Source organism: Coptis chinensis, chromosome 6, assembly GCF_015680905.1.
Source record: "Coptis chinensis isolate HL-2020 chromosome 6, ASM1568090v1, whole genome shotgun sequence".
Classification (NCBI taxonomy): domain Eukaryota; kingdom Viridiplantae; phylum Streptophyta; class Magnoliopsida; order Ranunculales; family Ranunculaceae; genus Coptis; species Coptis chinensis.
The window spans coordinates 97,556,787-97,571,175 of NC_141461.1; the positions used below are offsets into that span (position 1 = coordinate 97,556,787).

General features: G+C 37.6%; 1 protein-coding gene and 1 pseudogene across 3 annotated transcripts; both read right to left on the reverse strand.

Annotated features, from left to right (window-relative positions):
* Positions 1 to 335: 335 nt before the first annotated feature.
* On the reverse strand, positions 336 to 5,645 carry LOC147495906 (protein MOS2 pseudogene; annotated as a pseudogene). Its single transcript, XR_015197851.1, has 2 exons — positions 4,045 to 5,645; positions 336 to 1,064 (listed from the first exon to the last, which is right to left on the reverse strand). The product of XR_015197851.1 is annotated as a protein MOS2 pseudogene (transcript).
* Positions 5,646 to 7,153: 1,508 nt separating this feature from the next.
* Positions 7,154 to 9,465, reverse strand: LOC147495907 (putative cinnamyl alcohol dehydrogenase 1). Of its 2 annotated transcripts, none has more exons than XM_086564697.1 (6): positions 9,329 to 9,465; positions 9,155 to 9,261; positions 8,836 to 8,949; positions 8,513 to 8,743; positions 7,492 to 7,777; positions 7,154 to 7,305 (listed from the first exon to the last, which is right to left on the reverse strand). In XM_086564697.1, exons 2-6 carry the CDS (start codon positions 9,244 to 9,246, stop codon positions 7,180 to 7,182), a joined length of 849 nt encoding a protein of 282 aa, XP_086420823.1. In that variant the 5' UTR covers positions 9,247 to 9,261; positions 9,329 to 9,465; the 3' UTR covers positions 7,154 to 7,179. The 2 variants fall into 2 exon arrangements, with proteins under 2 accessions (XP_086420823.1, XP_086420822.1); XM_086564696.1 differs by having other exon boundaries at positions 9,155 to 9,257; positions 9,329 to 9,379.
* Positions 9,466 to 14,389: the final 4,924 nt, after the last annotated feature.

A 14,389-nucleotide genomic window follows, 5' to 3' on the forward strand; every position in this document is an offset into this window, starting at 1 on the left:
CGGATGTTTCTTGTTTCCTGTGATACTAATACTAGCAAAAAATCCCTGAGCTATTAGGATTTGTTTCTTTTAAAATTTCACTTCCGAAGTCGTAAGATTTCGCTTGCATGTGTTGGAGGTGATTTCCAGACTCAGAATTGATGAGGATTACTTGGAGGCGAAATTCAATGCATTAACTATAAAATAAGAAGGGTGAACTAGTTCCTACTTGCATGTGCCCCACTAGGTGATAGCTCCCCTAATTACACACAAAAAATTTCTCAACCCATTTTTTTTTTTTTTTTTTTTTTTTCAGAATTGATGAGGATTACTTCGAGGCGAAATTCAATGCATTAACTATAAAATAAGAATTGAATACAATTTGTGGTTTTGGAGCAATGTTTGTGTGGGGTTATTGTTTAATTCCCTACTATCAGTAGGCATGTTTCACAGCACCAGGCTAGATGTCCGTCAATAGATAGAAGCCTATAGTCCTATACAGCTATAGTTAACAATATCCATTCGAGATTGTTAGTTGCACAGAACCACAAACAGGAGATGAGCGTCCTAAAGTTGCTCCAAACCCAGTGTATCAGAAAGAACTTTATGGTTGGAAATGATCAGACCGGTACCTCTGTCAAAAACTTATATGATTACTCGGACGAGATCTCTAGAGTCCAGGAGCAAGGACCTCCCTCCACAGTCAGACCCTCCTTAAAATTTAAAAACCTCTATTATACGAATTCCAAGAACTCAAAGCAATTAAAAACTGGGAGAGTCTGATCACAGGTCCAGATCCGAGCATGATTGCCAGGTACCCCGAGTACAGTATAGTACAATCTTTACTCACAGCAAAAGTCAGTAGAAATAGAGACCTTGCTAGATTCTGCACAACATTAAATTTTGATAATTTGACATTCATTTCAGTAAGAGCTGGAACTTCGGAAGATTTTCCTGACTAAGCTTTCTGGTTAACTTCATAGTGAACTTCCTCTTATCACAGAGCGCAAGAATGCTAGTGGCCTATTCTTGACTTGCCATATCTAGTTCTATCCCCTCCAAAGCTTCCCTTGCTTCCGGTCAAACTGGAAAACATTGAAACATTAGTAACAATCATCCAACAACAACTTCGCAGGGACAATGGCTTCAGGTGCTTCACAAATGAAAAGCACAAGGGTGTCAAAGAGTAGCATAAGCAGCTACAATTTGGAGATCTCTACATTGTAAGCCTCAATTATAGATACATTGCAGTGACCATGTCATACCATACTACGATAGAGTTCAAAATATGCAGAAAACTTTAAGATCTCTATATTGTCAGCCTCAAATTTACACATTGATTTTTTATCTTTCCTTTTTGTGGTAACAATTTCTATGGTGCTCCGTGCTCGTGGATATCAAATCCCCACAAATTTTAACAACTAAGCTTAGCTTAAACACAAGTTGAATTTTTTTTCATGGTCTGCAGAGTACAATTAAAAGCTCAAGCTATACAGACATATAGTAAAACGAAACTATCAATCTTGTAGAACCCTTAATACTTCACTGTCTGATACAGTGAAACCATGACATTCTTCCAACCTAGAGCCATAGGACCTTTTTCACCTAGGTTATATGGAACTAGAAAAAAATGGATCCACATGTCCGTGTTGGTTCTAATAGAAAATAAATTTATAATTATTAAAAAATTAATTAATTATTCCTAGTGGCCCCAAAACACAGCCAGACTTAACCTAGTTTTTCACCAACTAGATGTATCTAAAAATGTGTTCTTTAAAACACTGCCAGACTTCGACAATGTGTTCTATAGGTGTGAATTTGGCAGAAAAAAAAATTCATTGGTCACATCCTCTCAGTGTGCCCCATCAAAAGCTGAGGGAGTTCCTGTTTGCAGACATTCAGCTAATGACGTAATGTTAGTAAGACCCGGACTTCTCTTTGTTAGGTTGGCTACTGTAAAATGTTCATAGAAGGATTACTATCAACTGTTCATGGACTATTCACTTGTATAACAAGTATGTTAGTGCCTTTGGGCTCTTTTGAAGGAAAATTTTAGAATTATGGGGAATTAGAACACATTTCACTCGTAATTTGAAAAAAATTGGAACCAAGCGACCATTCTTACGACCCAATCAATGTAGGCCCTAAGAAAACCGAGGTTCCAAGAAAAAGCCCCATTGGATCTAACCACGCACTCGCTAATCACCAAATTCTGCACCCTTAATGCTCAAACATGTTGAACAAATTACCAAACACCCGTTTTCAAGTCTATCTCCCAGCCAAATGTCTACCCAAAACAGAATATTATTACCAACTACAAGTTTATACCTCATACTCCACTTATAAACCTGGGACACCTTCTAGATGCCCTTCCAAATACCAAAACCATACGGACCACTCTCCCAACCAAGATGAGATTCACCAAACCTCGACTCAACTATTAGTCTGCACAAGCTATCCCTCTCTAAATCAAACCTCCAAAGGCCCAAACACCGTCCTTTTTTGACAAGCAAACTAATTCCCAATTAAGAAGGTGAAACCTATGGTGCTCATCCGTATCATCCCACAACAAGTTTATAATGATCTGCTCATTCCTATGGGAAAACTCATGGGAGCATAAAAAGTGACAATTGGTTAGAATTATTTGCTGGTGGATAAAAATTCCCAGAAACATTAACAACAAGCTAGCTTAAACATGAGTTGGTAGAGTTCAGAATTTTTTTCATGGTCTGTTGAGAACAAGTCGAAGCTCATGCGCATAAAGATATAATAAAAAGGAACAACCAACTCTGAAGTCTAGATATCAATCTTGTAGAACCCTCAGCAGGCATTTCACAGACGCAATCACAATCCACCAACCCTAGAACCTTAGAAACTTTTTCACCAGATGTATGCACCTAAAGGAGCAAACTATAACTTTGAAAGTGGCTCTTCAAATGCACAACATTGCCAGACTCAACACTGTGTTCCGTAGGTGTGAACTTTGGCAGGAAAAAAAATACTTGGGTCACAGCGTCAGTGTGCCCCCATCAAAGGCTGAGGGCTTACCTGATAACAGACATTCAAGTAATGTTTGTAAGATACGCACTTCTCTCTGTTTGGTGCACTGCTAACAAATGGCCGTGTAGGGATTACCGGATTACTGTCAACTGTTTATGAAGGATTCTCTTATATACCAAATATGTTAGTGCCTTAGGGCTCTTTCGAAGGGGAAACTGTAGGGTTGAGAGGAATCATAACACATTGGACTCTTAGAAAAAAGGCTTTCAGAAACCAAACGACCCATCTTATGACATATAATTTACATGTGAGACTGATGACTTACTCGTCAGAGTGTGAGACTAACTTATACTAAGACTATGGATAAGACTCAGAATTAGAAAGATTGGCATTTGTTTCAAATTTTAGTTCATACAAAGGGGACGCATAAATATATGAACCTTTTCTTAAATAGATACATTTGGTATATATATCTACGTAATAGTCCCCATTAATAGTCCTCATCAAGTCATTAAGAAGATAATAAAGATAGGGGGTTACTCTGACTTGATACAAATAAAGCATGTACAATAACTAGAAAACATACAAACAAATATTCAAGCTAAATATGTGGATAGTACGCACAATATGATGCACAAAGGTAACATCCATTTCTACTGATTCTGATGAACAAAAGAAACTGACATTGTTGGGAAAAAATTATATGGTCATTTGTTTATCCATATGGAGGACGATGCTTTCGTGGGGTCAGGCTTCAAGAACAACACCTCAAGGCTATGATCATAAAGCATCTCAGCTCACACTGTAACAGTTAAAAGCACTGCTTGCCTCCAGCATAACAAATTTATCCATTATGTTGCATACAAATAAATCTGAGTAAAAAAACAAAGTTGTTGCGTTATAATTCAAACATATAAATAGCACACAAATAGACATCAAGCCATGTTGCTTAAATCCAAGTTTTCAAGTTTAACATGATAATAATGTAACATATTGAACTCCACAAATATTCATAGAGAAAAATTCATTGTTTGAAATTTAAATCTTCAAAAGACAAGTTGATACCTCTACATCAGGAGTATTTACTTTCCCAGGGTTTAAGCATATGGTGTTGTACACCACTCTTTCTATAGAAATCAATACCCAATACAATCTGGATCTCCAAGATACTCTGCAATCTGTTCCAGGTGCACATTAAGCAATTCATGGCTATCTGCATCTTGCACAACACCGGTTTCTTTCTCCATATTCCTCTCCACTAGGTATCCAAAGACACCCTTATGCTTTCCATACAAGACGAGAACTGGACCCCCACGCTTTGGGACTGCCGTCTCGAGAAGGTCTTGGTGGACACTCTGGATAATTTCCTTGCTCTCATCCAAAGATATATCACACGTATTCGGTCCCACAACATCTAAAACCTCGCCCTTCTTCAAGTAAAGCTTCCCTCTTCTATAATCCTTGCTAATAATTCTAACACGAATGTGACTAGTTAACCACGAAACTGCCACACTTCTCTCTTGTTCCTTGCTACTAGGTCCATATCCTGCTCCATTAACGGACTTCTCTTCTCTATCCTTTCTTCTATCACTCTTTTTGTCATCCCTGATCTCACTCCTCCTATAGCTCGATCTCTCATTTTTCCTTCTATCATCTCTAGAGCCCCCACGACGCATCTTCTCCTCTTGCAACCCTTTCACGCACAACTCATCATCAACAGTACCCAACTCCGCAACTTCCTGTACTCCAACAGTAACTTCCTCATTGCTCGACAACTTCAAAACAACCTTACTATCAACCTTGTCCAAAACCTTCCCTTTCAACCCAACATGCCTACCACTAACAACTCTAACAACTTTCCCAACATGAACCCCTTTCAACTCCCTAACAACAAGTTTCTCATCAATCCCAATAACATGTCTAGTCTTCCCATTCTCCCCTTTGGGAGCAACGAGGTGTTTCTGCTCACGCCCTTTTTTATCGAAAGTAAGCTTATCCGGTTGAAACCCCAACCCTTCTTTATTCCCTCTCCTAACATACTGCACCACTTGCACATCCTCTTTGGCATTCTTCCCAATCCCTTGTCCTTCTTTCCATCCATAACCTTTCAATATCGCTACACCAAACCCCTCCACGGGTACATCCTCAAACTCGTCCATCCCTCTATCGTCCGGTAAATTCTTCATATCCTCTTTAAACTTCTTAAGTAGTACATTCTCCACTGGATTATAACCACCCCGACTAACAACTCCTCGTTCTTCTTCTTCTTCTTCTTCTTCTTTAATATTCTTGTCTCGAATGTTTAAACCATAAGACATGGAGGGGTCGGTGTCCATGTTTAAAGCAGGGGTGGTTTCTAGTTCGAAAGTGAGATTGGGGTCTTGGATGTCTTGAAGGGGGGTGTCTATGTTTTTCATTTTCTTGTAAGGGTTCCATGTGTTTTCGAGTCTGGGGATGACGAGTGTGTTATTATTAATGAGTGTTGGGGGTTTGGATGGGTCGAATTCTGTCACGAATTGTTGTTGTTGTTCGTGGGAGGATGGGTCCGTTTCTTGGAGAGAGAAAGTGGAAGAAGATGGTACCCTTTTATTGTTGTTGTTAGGGTTTGGTTTTGAGGAGAGGGAGAAGGAAAGCTTCGTTGTTGGTTCCATTATTTTGATGATTGGAACAAAATTTCATGTTTTTATAATTTCTTAGTAAGTCAACATTCGTGAGATTTCGAATTTTCTGAAATATTTGAAATTGCACCGACATTACGAAACCATGGACCAATAGTGTTGAAATCAACAGAAGCAATACAAGTAGTACAATCACTAAAATATAGCAAAAACTAAAGGAGACAAAATGAGTGGGAGTTGGCTTACAAGGTATTTGTTGATGTTAAGAATGAAATATGGTATAAACCAGACTTAGCATTATATATGTGACATGATATATTTGTTTGGTAAGAATAATATGATTCAAAATGCGCAAGAGTTTTTCTTCGAGTTGAAGAATCAAGGGTTAGTACCTGATACAAGAACTTATACTGAAATGATTGGTGCATTTTTACAAGTTGGTAATGTAAGGAAGGCAATGGTTGTGTTCCGGATAAGTTGACATTGACTATATTGATTAGGAATCTTGAGTGAGTTGGTGAAGGGGAACTTGTTGAGGTTGTTAAGAAGGATTGTGTTGAGTATGTAGAGTGCCCGGAGAAGTTTCTTGAAGAAGTTGGAAGGAAGTTTCCGAAGCGGAAGTCAGTTGGACTTGTTTGAATTCTTTGTTGTTATGTAAGTCTCTGAATTTTGTGCTAGAAATGATTTTATGTTGAAATGAAATTTGTGTTGTGTGTCTTCTTTAGTTGTCCATATTGTGCTTTTCATTCTTGATTACTCATCCATCTGAAGATATTAATCTGCACTAAGCTTCTGCCCGGGATCTTGGTTACCAAGTTTTCTTAGTTTCCTGTAAAACACTCAAGTGTTGAACAGAATAAAGACCATTTGCGCAAGTTCGTCTGTTTGAATCCAAAGGTTATATCAATCAAATATATCCCCATAAACAAATGTTTAAAACTTAGAAGACGTGTATTTGAATCTTGTGTATTTGAAAACACAGAGAGAGATTTATACTTCTAGTAAACTAAAGAACAAATGTGATTTTATCAGCAGCATAAGGTGAACAAATCCGAAAAACCACGATTTCAGTAATACAAACTAAAAATGAGCCATTGAAAGCAGGTCACTTAAAATTATTACAATGTACTACTGATTTCTATTCTGGCTTGCATACAGTGCAATACCTAATGGAACTCTTTTCTTATTGTGAAAACATTCATTTTAAAGAGTTCTTAATATCTATCACAAAACGATACTTGACATCTTTCTTAACCATCCTCTCAAGTGCTTCATTTATGTAGTCGATTGGAATAACTTCAATCTCCGGGTATATCTTGTTGGCAGCACAGAATTCTAACATCTCCTGTGTATCCTTTGTACCACCGTTACACTCGAAAGAGTTTTGGAACCTACCAAGAAGAAAGGAAATTATTTTAGTATTGACACGAGCACTAAAAGCCTCTTACTATGTGTTATAACATCTCCATCAATTAAAAACCAGTTTCAGAAAGACTAATTCAACAAACAAATAATTACCATGCTTTGGAGAATTGGAAGGTAAACAAATAACTAACCTATAATAAGGCTTGCGGGATGAATTTTAACCCGGCTTTGGAAAGCCCACTAAGACCAAAACACCCATAGTCTTCAAGAGTGCCATGTACGGATCAAAGGGATGATCACCAGATGCAGTATCAACTATGAAATCAAGAGACTTCGCCACAGCCTACACATTATAGAAAACTCGGTCACCATTCAAAAGCTTCTCATTTCTTTCATATAACATATCACTGTCTGGAGATAAACTATTAGACCTATGCAAGCTCAAGAGGTAGATTAATGTGAATCTAAATACCAATGGGTATTATCAATATATTTTTCAAAAAAAAAAGGCCATTATATTATAACTTACTTCCATTTGTTGTTTGTCAGTTGTGAGTACAAATCTGTCAGCTTTAAGGAGATTCAGGGCTTCATCTTTCTTAGATGTACTTGTGCTGAGAACTGTTACATGTAATCCAAAAGCCTTTCCAAACTTCACGGCCATATGACCAAGGCCACCAAGCCCAATCACACCAAGAGATTTACCCGGTTGGTTCATCTTATGGCGCATCATGGGAGCATAAACTGTTATTCCAGCACATAACAAAGGTGCTGCTGAAGCTAATGGGTAGTTGTCAGGAATTCTGTAGCAATACCTGAGTAATCAGGAAGAACAAAATACCAAATTTATTCCTGACAAGTTACAACACATTCTCTTTTTTTACAAAAGAAAAGACGTTAAAAAATGTCAAATTGGCAGAGGAACTTTTAAATGAAAACGGTACAGCCGACCCACAGGATATCGAGCTTGCAAAAGTCTTTATGTAATTTTGAAGAAGGTACCATATATAGGAATAGATAGGGGATTGAACATTGAAGCCTGGGAGTTGTTCAAGCTTTCTGAAATCAAGGACAAATAGATAATGGACACAATAACTCTCAACTGTAGAATGTGAAACCCACAAGCGCAACGACGTAAGGTTCTAAATACAGCACACGACTTGCATTTTTACAAAAGAAATACTAGGAATGAGGAATAAGAAAAAAGGGGGTTATTGTTGTTAGGCGGATAGTTCAGTTTTCATTTTCTTTTGAAGTTATATCAAAGAAACAATGATGTACCACTCACAGACAGACGAGCTATAAAAAGAAGAAACATAACTTTAGATTGTGGTAAATCGCCACATGAATTCTTTACGTGCACCTTACAGTATGGATCGCTATTTGGAATTGTTATTTTTTTTTCTTTTGTTTTTGATCGGTTATTTGGGAACTACTGCAATATTAATTACTTAAGTACTGTACACAGTAAAATAGTATACATGGATAATAATGGCGTAAAGGCAAGCATGATTCGGATATTTAATAATTTATAAGTTGAAGAGAATTACCTTTCATGGACTAAGATGAAACTGGAGTATCCTCCTTTTGTGACTGTACCATCCGCATCAATTCGATTAAAGGTGAAGACTGAACCCTTTTCACAATGAACTTCTAGGCCATCATTACAGTAGGAACATTCTCTACAGGAGTTTACATATGTTCCAACTCCAACATGGTCACCAGTTTTAAAGCGGTGAACATTGGAGCCAACTTCTTTGACCATGCCGACAATCTCATGCCTGGTAATGGAAAAAACAACATAATAAAAGTTAAATGGCCTTCCATTCCACCAAACCTCAATACAAAAATATGAAAAGCAACACCGGCCTACCCAGGGACCAAAGGATATATTGAGTCTCCATGCGCATTTCTTGTCCAGCTAACATCAGCATAACAGACTCCACAGTGTGTGATGGTCAGTGAGACGTCGTCAGGTCCGAGCACCCTGTCAATTTAAATATGTCGTCAGTAAGGCATGAGATTTTGGTAATATATAGTTACTTACTTTCCCATTCTCATTTTTTTTTTTTTTTCCTTCAATAAAGATTTTGCTCTTCTACCATTTCTTGGTAATGTTTCTAGACCATACATAAATAATGACAACAGTTCTTCCACATGAATAAAGCAATCATGCAAAATAGTAGACGTACCTGCGGCTGAATTTGTAGGGAGAAAGTAGTCCAGATGGATCTCTAGCTGCCCACGCCAAGCAATTATCGTTTTCACCTTCTGTACTACTCATTGTTATATTCACTGTCTGATACAAAAAAAAAACATTCGTTAGTTATTATGCAAACTGAAAACAAGCATAGTCCAAAACAAACCTTTGTGCACACGTGAAGCAGAGATGCGAGGTTTTGGAGAGTACATCCGAGCTTCAAGTATATAAAGGATGAAGAAAAGTCGTCACTAGTGATGGCAGCTTAAGCTGGGCCAACCTCAGCCCGATGGGCCTAGTCTAATAAATGTTGGCTTTGGGCCTTTGAATCGGTCTGACGTTGACAATGAATGTTATGGTTTAATATTACTTTCGATGCTGATACGGTGATGGAATTTATGGTTAATTCATCGATTAGGCAGCAATTGTCAATGTCTACGCAAATTATGTTGCTCGGAAGCATGAATGTGTACTCAATAAACTTTGACAAGTTAATTAGCAAGTAATATATCGTTTTCTTTGGTCAAACTTTGCTCGGACTTCTAGTGCAATTCAAGACTTGAGCTAGACTCTGGGTTTTAGAAAGAAAAAAAAAACACTCGATAGAAAACAGCTTTCATTCGTACTTAAACTTTAAAGAGAGGTGTTACAGAATCATGCAACCAACAAGGTTGGGGACTAATCCCTGCATACTTGTTGGTCCATTTAGCTAATTGATTTGCTTCTGTATTACAATTTCTGGTTAGCCAGAAGAATTTAAAATCTAAGGAAGGGTTAGTCTCATGGTACTCTTTCAGAACATCCTGAAACCTGCTGTAGCTATCTTCTGAGTCTCTTGTTATAGTGTTTTCTTCTGCTGCAAAATTCTTCATAAGACTTTGATTGTCTCCTAATATCACTACCTGCGGGACCTGGAGTTTCTTTGTCAGTATAATTGCAAGTTCAACACCTTTGCATTATGCTTCCATGACATTTTGGCTTTTGAACTTGCTGTAAACTGCTCCTACAATCCTTCCATCTTGCCCCTTACAGAAAGCTGTTGCAGCTCCTCTTCCTATGGTCTTCTCATATGCACCATCACAATATATCTTATACCAGTTCTTATACTGCACTTGTTCAGCTAAAGTGAATGTGATCATAACATTTGTCCTATGAGAGGCATTGTTGGACTTGAAAGCTTCCATGATTTGCTCTGTATGAGTATATACATGATTGTAGAGGTCTTGTGGTTTAGCTTCCTTTTTTTCAAATTTTACCCTGTTTCTATAATTCTAGATTTCCGACAATAGACAAATAGCATAGGTCTTTGCATATCTGCCTTTAGAGTCATTCTTCTGCAAACCCCATCCTAGCAAAGTGTTCAGTGCAGTTCTGACATCTTTATCTTCATTATGCATTGTTCTCTGGCCAAGAATAGATCCCATCCATAATCGTTTGGACCACTCACAACCTAAGAAGCAATGATAATCTGTTTCTATCTCTTTCATGCAGAAAGCACAACTCACATCTCTTAGGAATTTTCTTCTTAACAACACATCTCCAGTAGCTAAACCACCCATATAAAGCTTTCATAAAAATAGTTGAGTACTAGCATCTATTTCGAGATTCCAGATTCTTTGTATACTTCTGCTATTACTTTTCGAGCATTCTCCTTTCTCTGTTTCTCTTGAAAGCATCTTATAAGCTGATTTTACTGTAAGCATCCCTTTGTCTTCTCTGCACCAAATAATCTTGTCTTGATTGCTTGGCCTTACTGATTTGAGGCTGATGCACTCCATGATTGGTTTGGGAAATAGCTCTCCCAACCTTTTTTGATTCCATTCAGTAGTGTCATTTACTACTAAATCCTTCACATATCCACTCCTTTCCACTGCTGGGAAAGAAAAATCGTTAGTGACATAGTCTGACAGATGAATTGGTTTGTCATTGAGTAACAAGCAAGGTTCAATGAATGCTTTTATGCTACTGCCATTACCAAGTGACCACATAAAGCCCTCTCTTACTGCATCCAAACTCTTCTTGACACCTTTCAGAAATATGACTTAGATTCATTCTTATATACTGTTTCTTGAGTAAAGCAATCCCATTTGCATAAGTTACTGAAAGTTCTTGCCCATATAGAGTCAGCATCTTGAATCATTCTCCAGCTATGCTTTGCAAGCATTGCCGTGTTCATGTCCCTTGCTCTTCTGAAGCCTACACCTCCATTAATCTTTGCTCTACACAGTTTTTCCCAACTAAGAGTATGCCATGCATTTGATTTATCCACGCCATTCCACCAAAAGTCCCCTGTTTATTTGGTCCAACTTCTCACAAGTACTTACTGATAGAGGATAGACTCCCATGGCATATATTGGTACTACCTGACCCACAACTTTGACAAGAGTGGTTATGCTTGCTTGTGAGAGAATCTTGGCCTTCCAACCTGTAACTTTCTTTTGCAGAATGTCCACAAGATATTCAAAATCCTCCCCTTTCTTCTTACTGAGTAATATTGGCACCCCCAAGTATTTTTCCTTCTCTGTGAACTTTCTGACTCTCCATTTCTTGATCAATATTTTCTGGTGCCTATGGTGTATATTTTGACTGAAATAAGCATTGGATTTGTGCCAGTTAACTTCCTGGCCTGTGGCATTGCAATACTTCTCTAGCAACTCCTTCATGTTGCTAGTTTCTTCAAAACTAGCTTTACTGAATACAATCAAATCATCTGCATATAGTAAGTGACTGATTGAAGGTGATTTTTTCCTTATCTTGATGCCACTCAGCTTCTTTTCCTCTTCTGCCTTACCCAAGAGTCTTGACAAAGCTTCTGTGATAAGTATGAATAAGTATGGTGACAAGGGGTCTCCTTCCCTAAGACCCCTTTGTGGAAAAATATGACTCAAGGGAGAGCCATTTAGAAGCACTCTATAGGATACCATCTCCATGCATTTGTTGATCATTGATATCTATTTGTTGCTGAAACCAAGTTTTTCTAGTACTTGGTATAAAAAATTTCACTCCACCCTATCGAAAGCCTTTTTCATATCCAATTTGAGGGCTAGCCATCCTTGTCTCTTCTTTTTCATCATTCTCATGTGATGGAAGATCTCACTTGTCAATCCTATATTGTCACCAATGAATCTTCCCTTGACAAATGCTCCTTGAAATGGGGATATTATTTTATGCAAGGGGGTTTTTAGTCTATTTGCAAGAAGTTTTGAGATGATTTTGTAGGTGAAGTTGCATAGGCTTATGGGTCGGAATTTTGAGATATGGTATGGGCAAGGAATTTTGGGAATTAAGGTGATAAAAGTTTCATTTAAATCAGGAGGTAACATATTATAAGTGAAGAAATCATTAACTGTCTTGGTGATAAGAGGTAGGGGTGGGAATTTGGCCCTAATGACCCTAACTCGGCACTGACCGACCCGACCCTAAGGCCTTCTAGGGCAGGGCTAGGGCTAAGGTTCTGAAACATAGGCTGTACCCTAATTCAGCCCTAACCAAGCCCTAGTTATAGTTTTACATTTTCACTATAAATACATGTACCATAATTGTCGAACTCTTTGTTAAATATTGTAAATTAAAATAACATTGTCCTTTGTAATTTATCACTTGCACCCAAGGGTACTTCCAATAACTTGTCTTATATAACAAAAACTTGTCAACCTATCTAGTAGCCATGAAGAACAATGAGCACTAGCCTAATAAAAAAAAGGGTTTTTTAGACTTGCCCCCCCATTTCAAAGATGAATTAGACTTGCCCCCCCAAATTCAGGGAAATTAGACTTGCCCCCCCAAACTCAAACTCCGTCTAAGTCAATGCAGTTTGACCGTCATCTCCTTGTGAAATGTCCTAACTACCCTTTGACGAAGTCTGAGTTTGGGGGGCAAGTCTAATTCATCTTTGAAATGGGGGGGCAGGTCTAAAAAACTCTAATTTTTTTTTACTTGATGTCTGTCTTTTGCTAATGAGTTCAGAGTGAAACATAAGGAGAGTAACACTTATAATATACTTTACAGTTAAATTATTTTCTATATTAACCATAGCAGTGGTGGTTGGGTGGGGGGTCTTTTGTAAGCAGAGCTACAAATAAAATAAGGAAAAAGATGGAGATTCGTACTCCAACAATTTAATTGCCATCCATCACCGAAGTCTCCTTTGCACGCGTATCGAGAGGCACATTTCTTAGAAATTACTGAGCTTAATGATTGATTTAACCTTTTTGTGAACAAATGTTTAGATTCCCGGATGAATTTCCAGCTCTTTGGAGTTCTTTAAACTTGATCATTAGAGGGGTTTCTCATCCCGAAACTAAAAAAAAAGTTGTTGGAATCCAATGACTACGTAACCTTAAGTAGAAAGATTAGTGTTATGAACCAATAAAAGTGGGTTTTCTTGGAATCAATACACGATACTCACTCCCATCACTCCTTTGTTTGAGGATAGTACCAAGTATCATTTGTACTATGCCAGTGCATATATTTGAACCCACTCATATTGATATGTGGCCTCGTTTTTTGAATGAAAATTATCTTTGAACGTTCACACTTGATTATGTTCTAGACCTCCCAACTCCTAAGGGCTCCATCTATTGTACTCCTAAGTCCTAACAATCATTATACAAGGCGTATTATTTGAACATCTAGTCTCTCATGACTATTTTACCAAAATCTCAAACCTGGAGTTAATGTCAAAAGACAGACTATACTCCAAAACATTAAGAAAGTATAGTTATTGATTTCGGATCATTACTACATTTAACAAAGTAAATGAAGCACACAAAGATATTGAGAAAACAATGCATGCACACATGGTGTCTCACGGCTACCAGCGTGTAGCGATCTAACACACCACTCCTATAATTAAAAACCAAACAAATTTAAACTAATAAACAAATCAAACAAAGTGTGCAAACGAGGTGGGGAAGGTGGTGGAGTTATCAGTTTTCTTATTGTTTTGTTCTGTTCTTGTGTTGTTTTTTTAACTATTTCTTCTTCAGTCACCTGTTGAGTTGTTTCTCTTCTTGTGTTTTTGCTTGGAAATTAAGTAAGACTTAAGTAGTGTGTAAGTCTAATTCATCTTTGAAATGGGGGGCAGGTCTAAAAAACCCAATTATAAATTCATTATTTCAAGTAAGGGATCCCTTCAAGTAAACTGTTGTGTTACCAATTACTAGCTCTTTTTAGATGATACTAACAATTAGTCTCCCAGATTGATAATTAAGTATATTATAAGTGT

Coding starts and splice junctions, on each gene's coding strand:
- LOC147495907 (XM_086564696.1), bottom strand. CDS start 9,374: ATGTACTCTCCAAAACCTCGCATCTCTGCTTCACGTGTGCACAAAG. Junction 9,258..9,328: donor TGCTTCACGTGTGCACAAAG/GTTTGTTTTGGA, acceptor TGTATCAGACAG/TGAATATAACAATGAGTAGT. Junction 7,306..7,491: donor CTGACAAACAACAAATGGAA/GTAAGTTATAAT, acceptor TATAATGTGTAG/GCTGTGGCGAAGTCTCTTGA.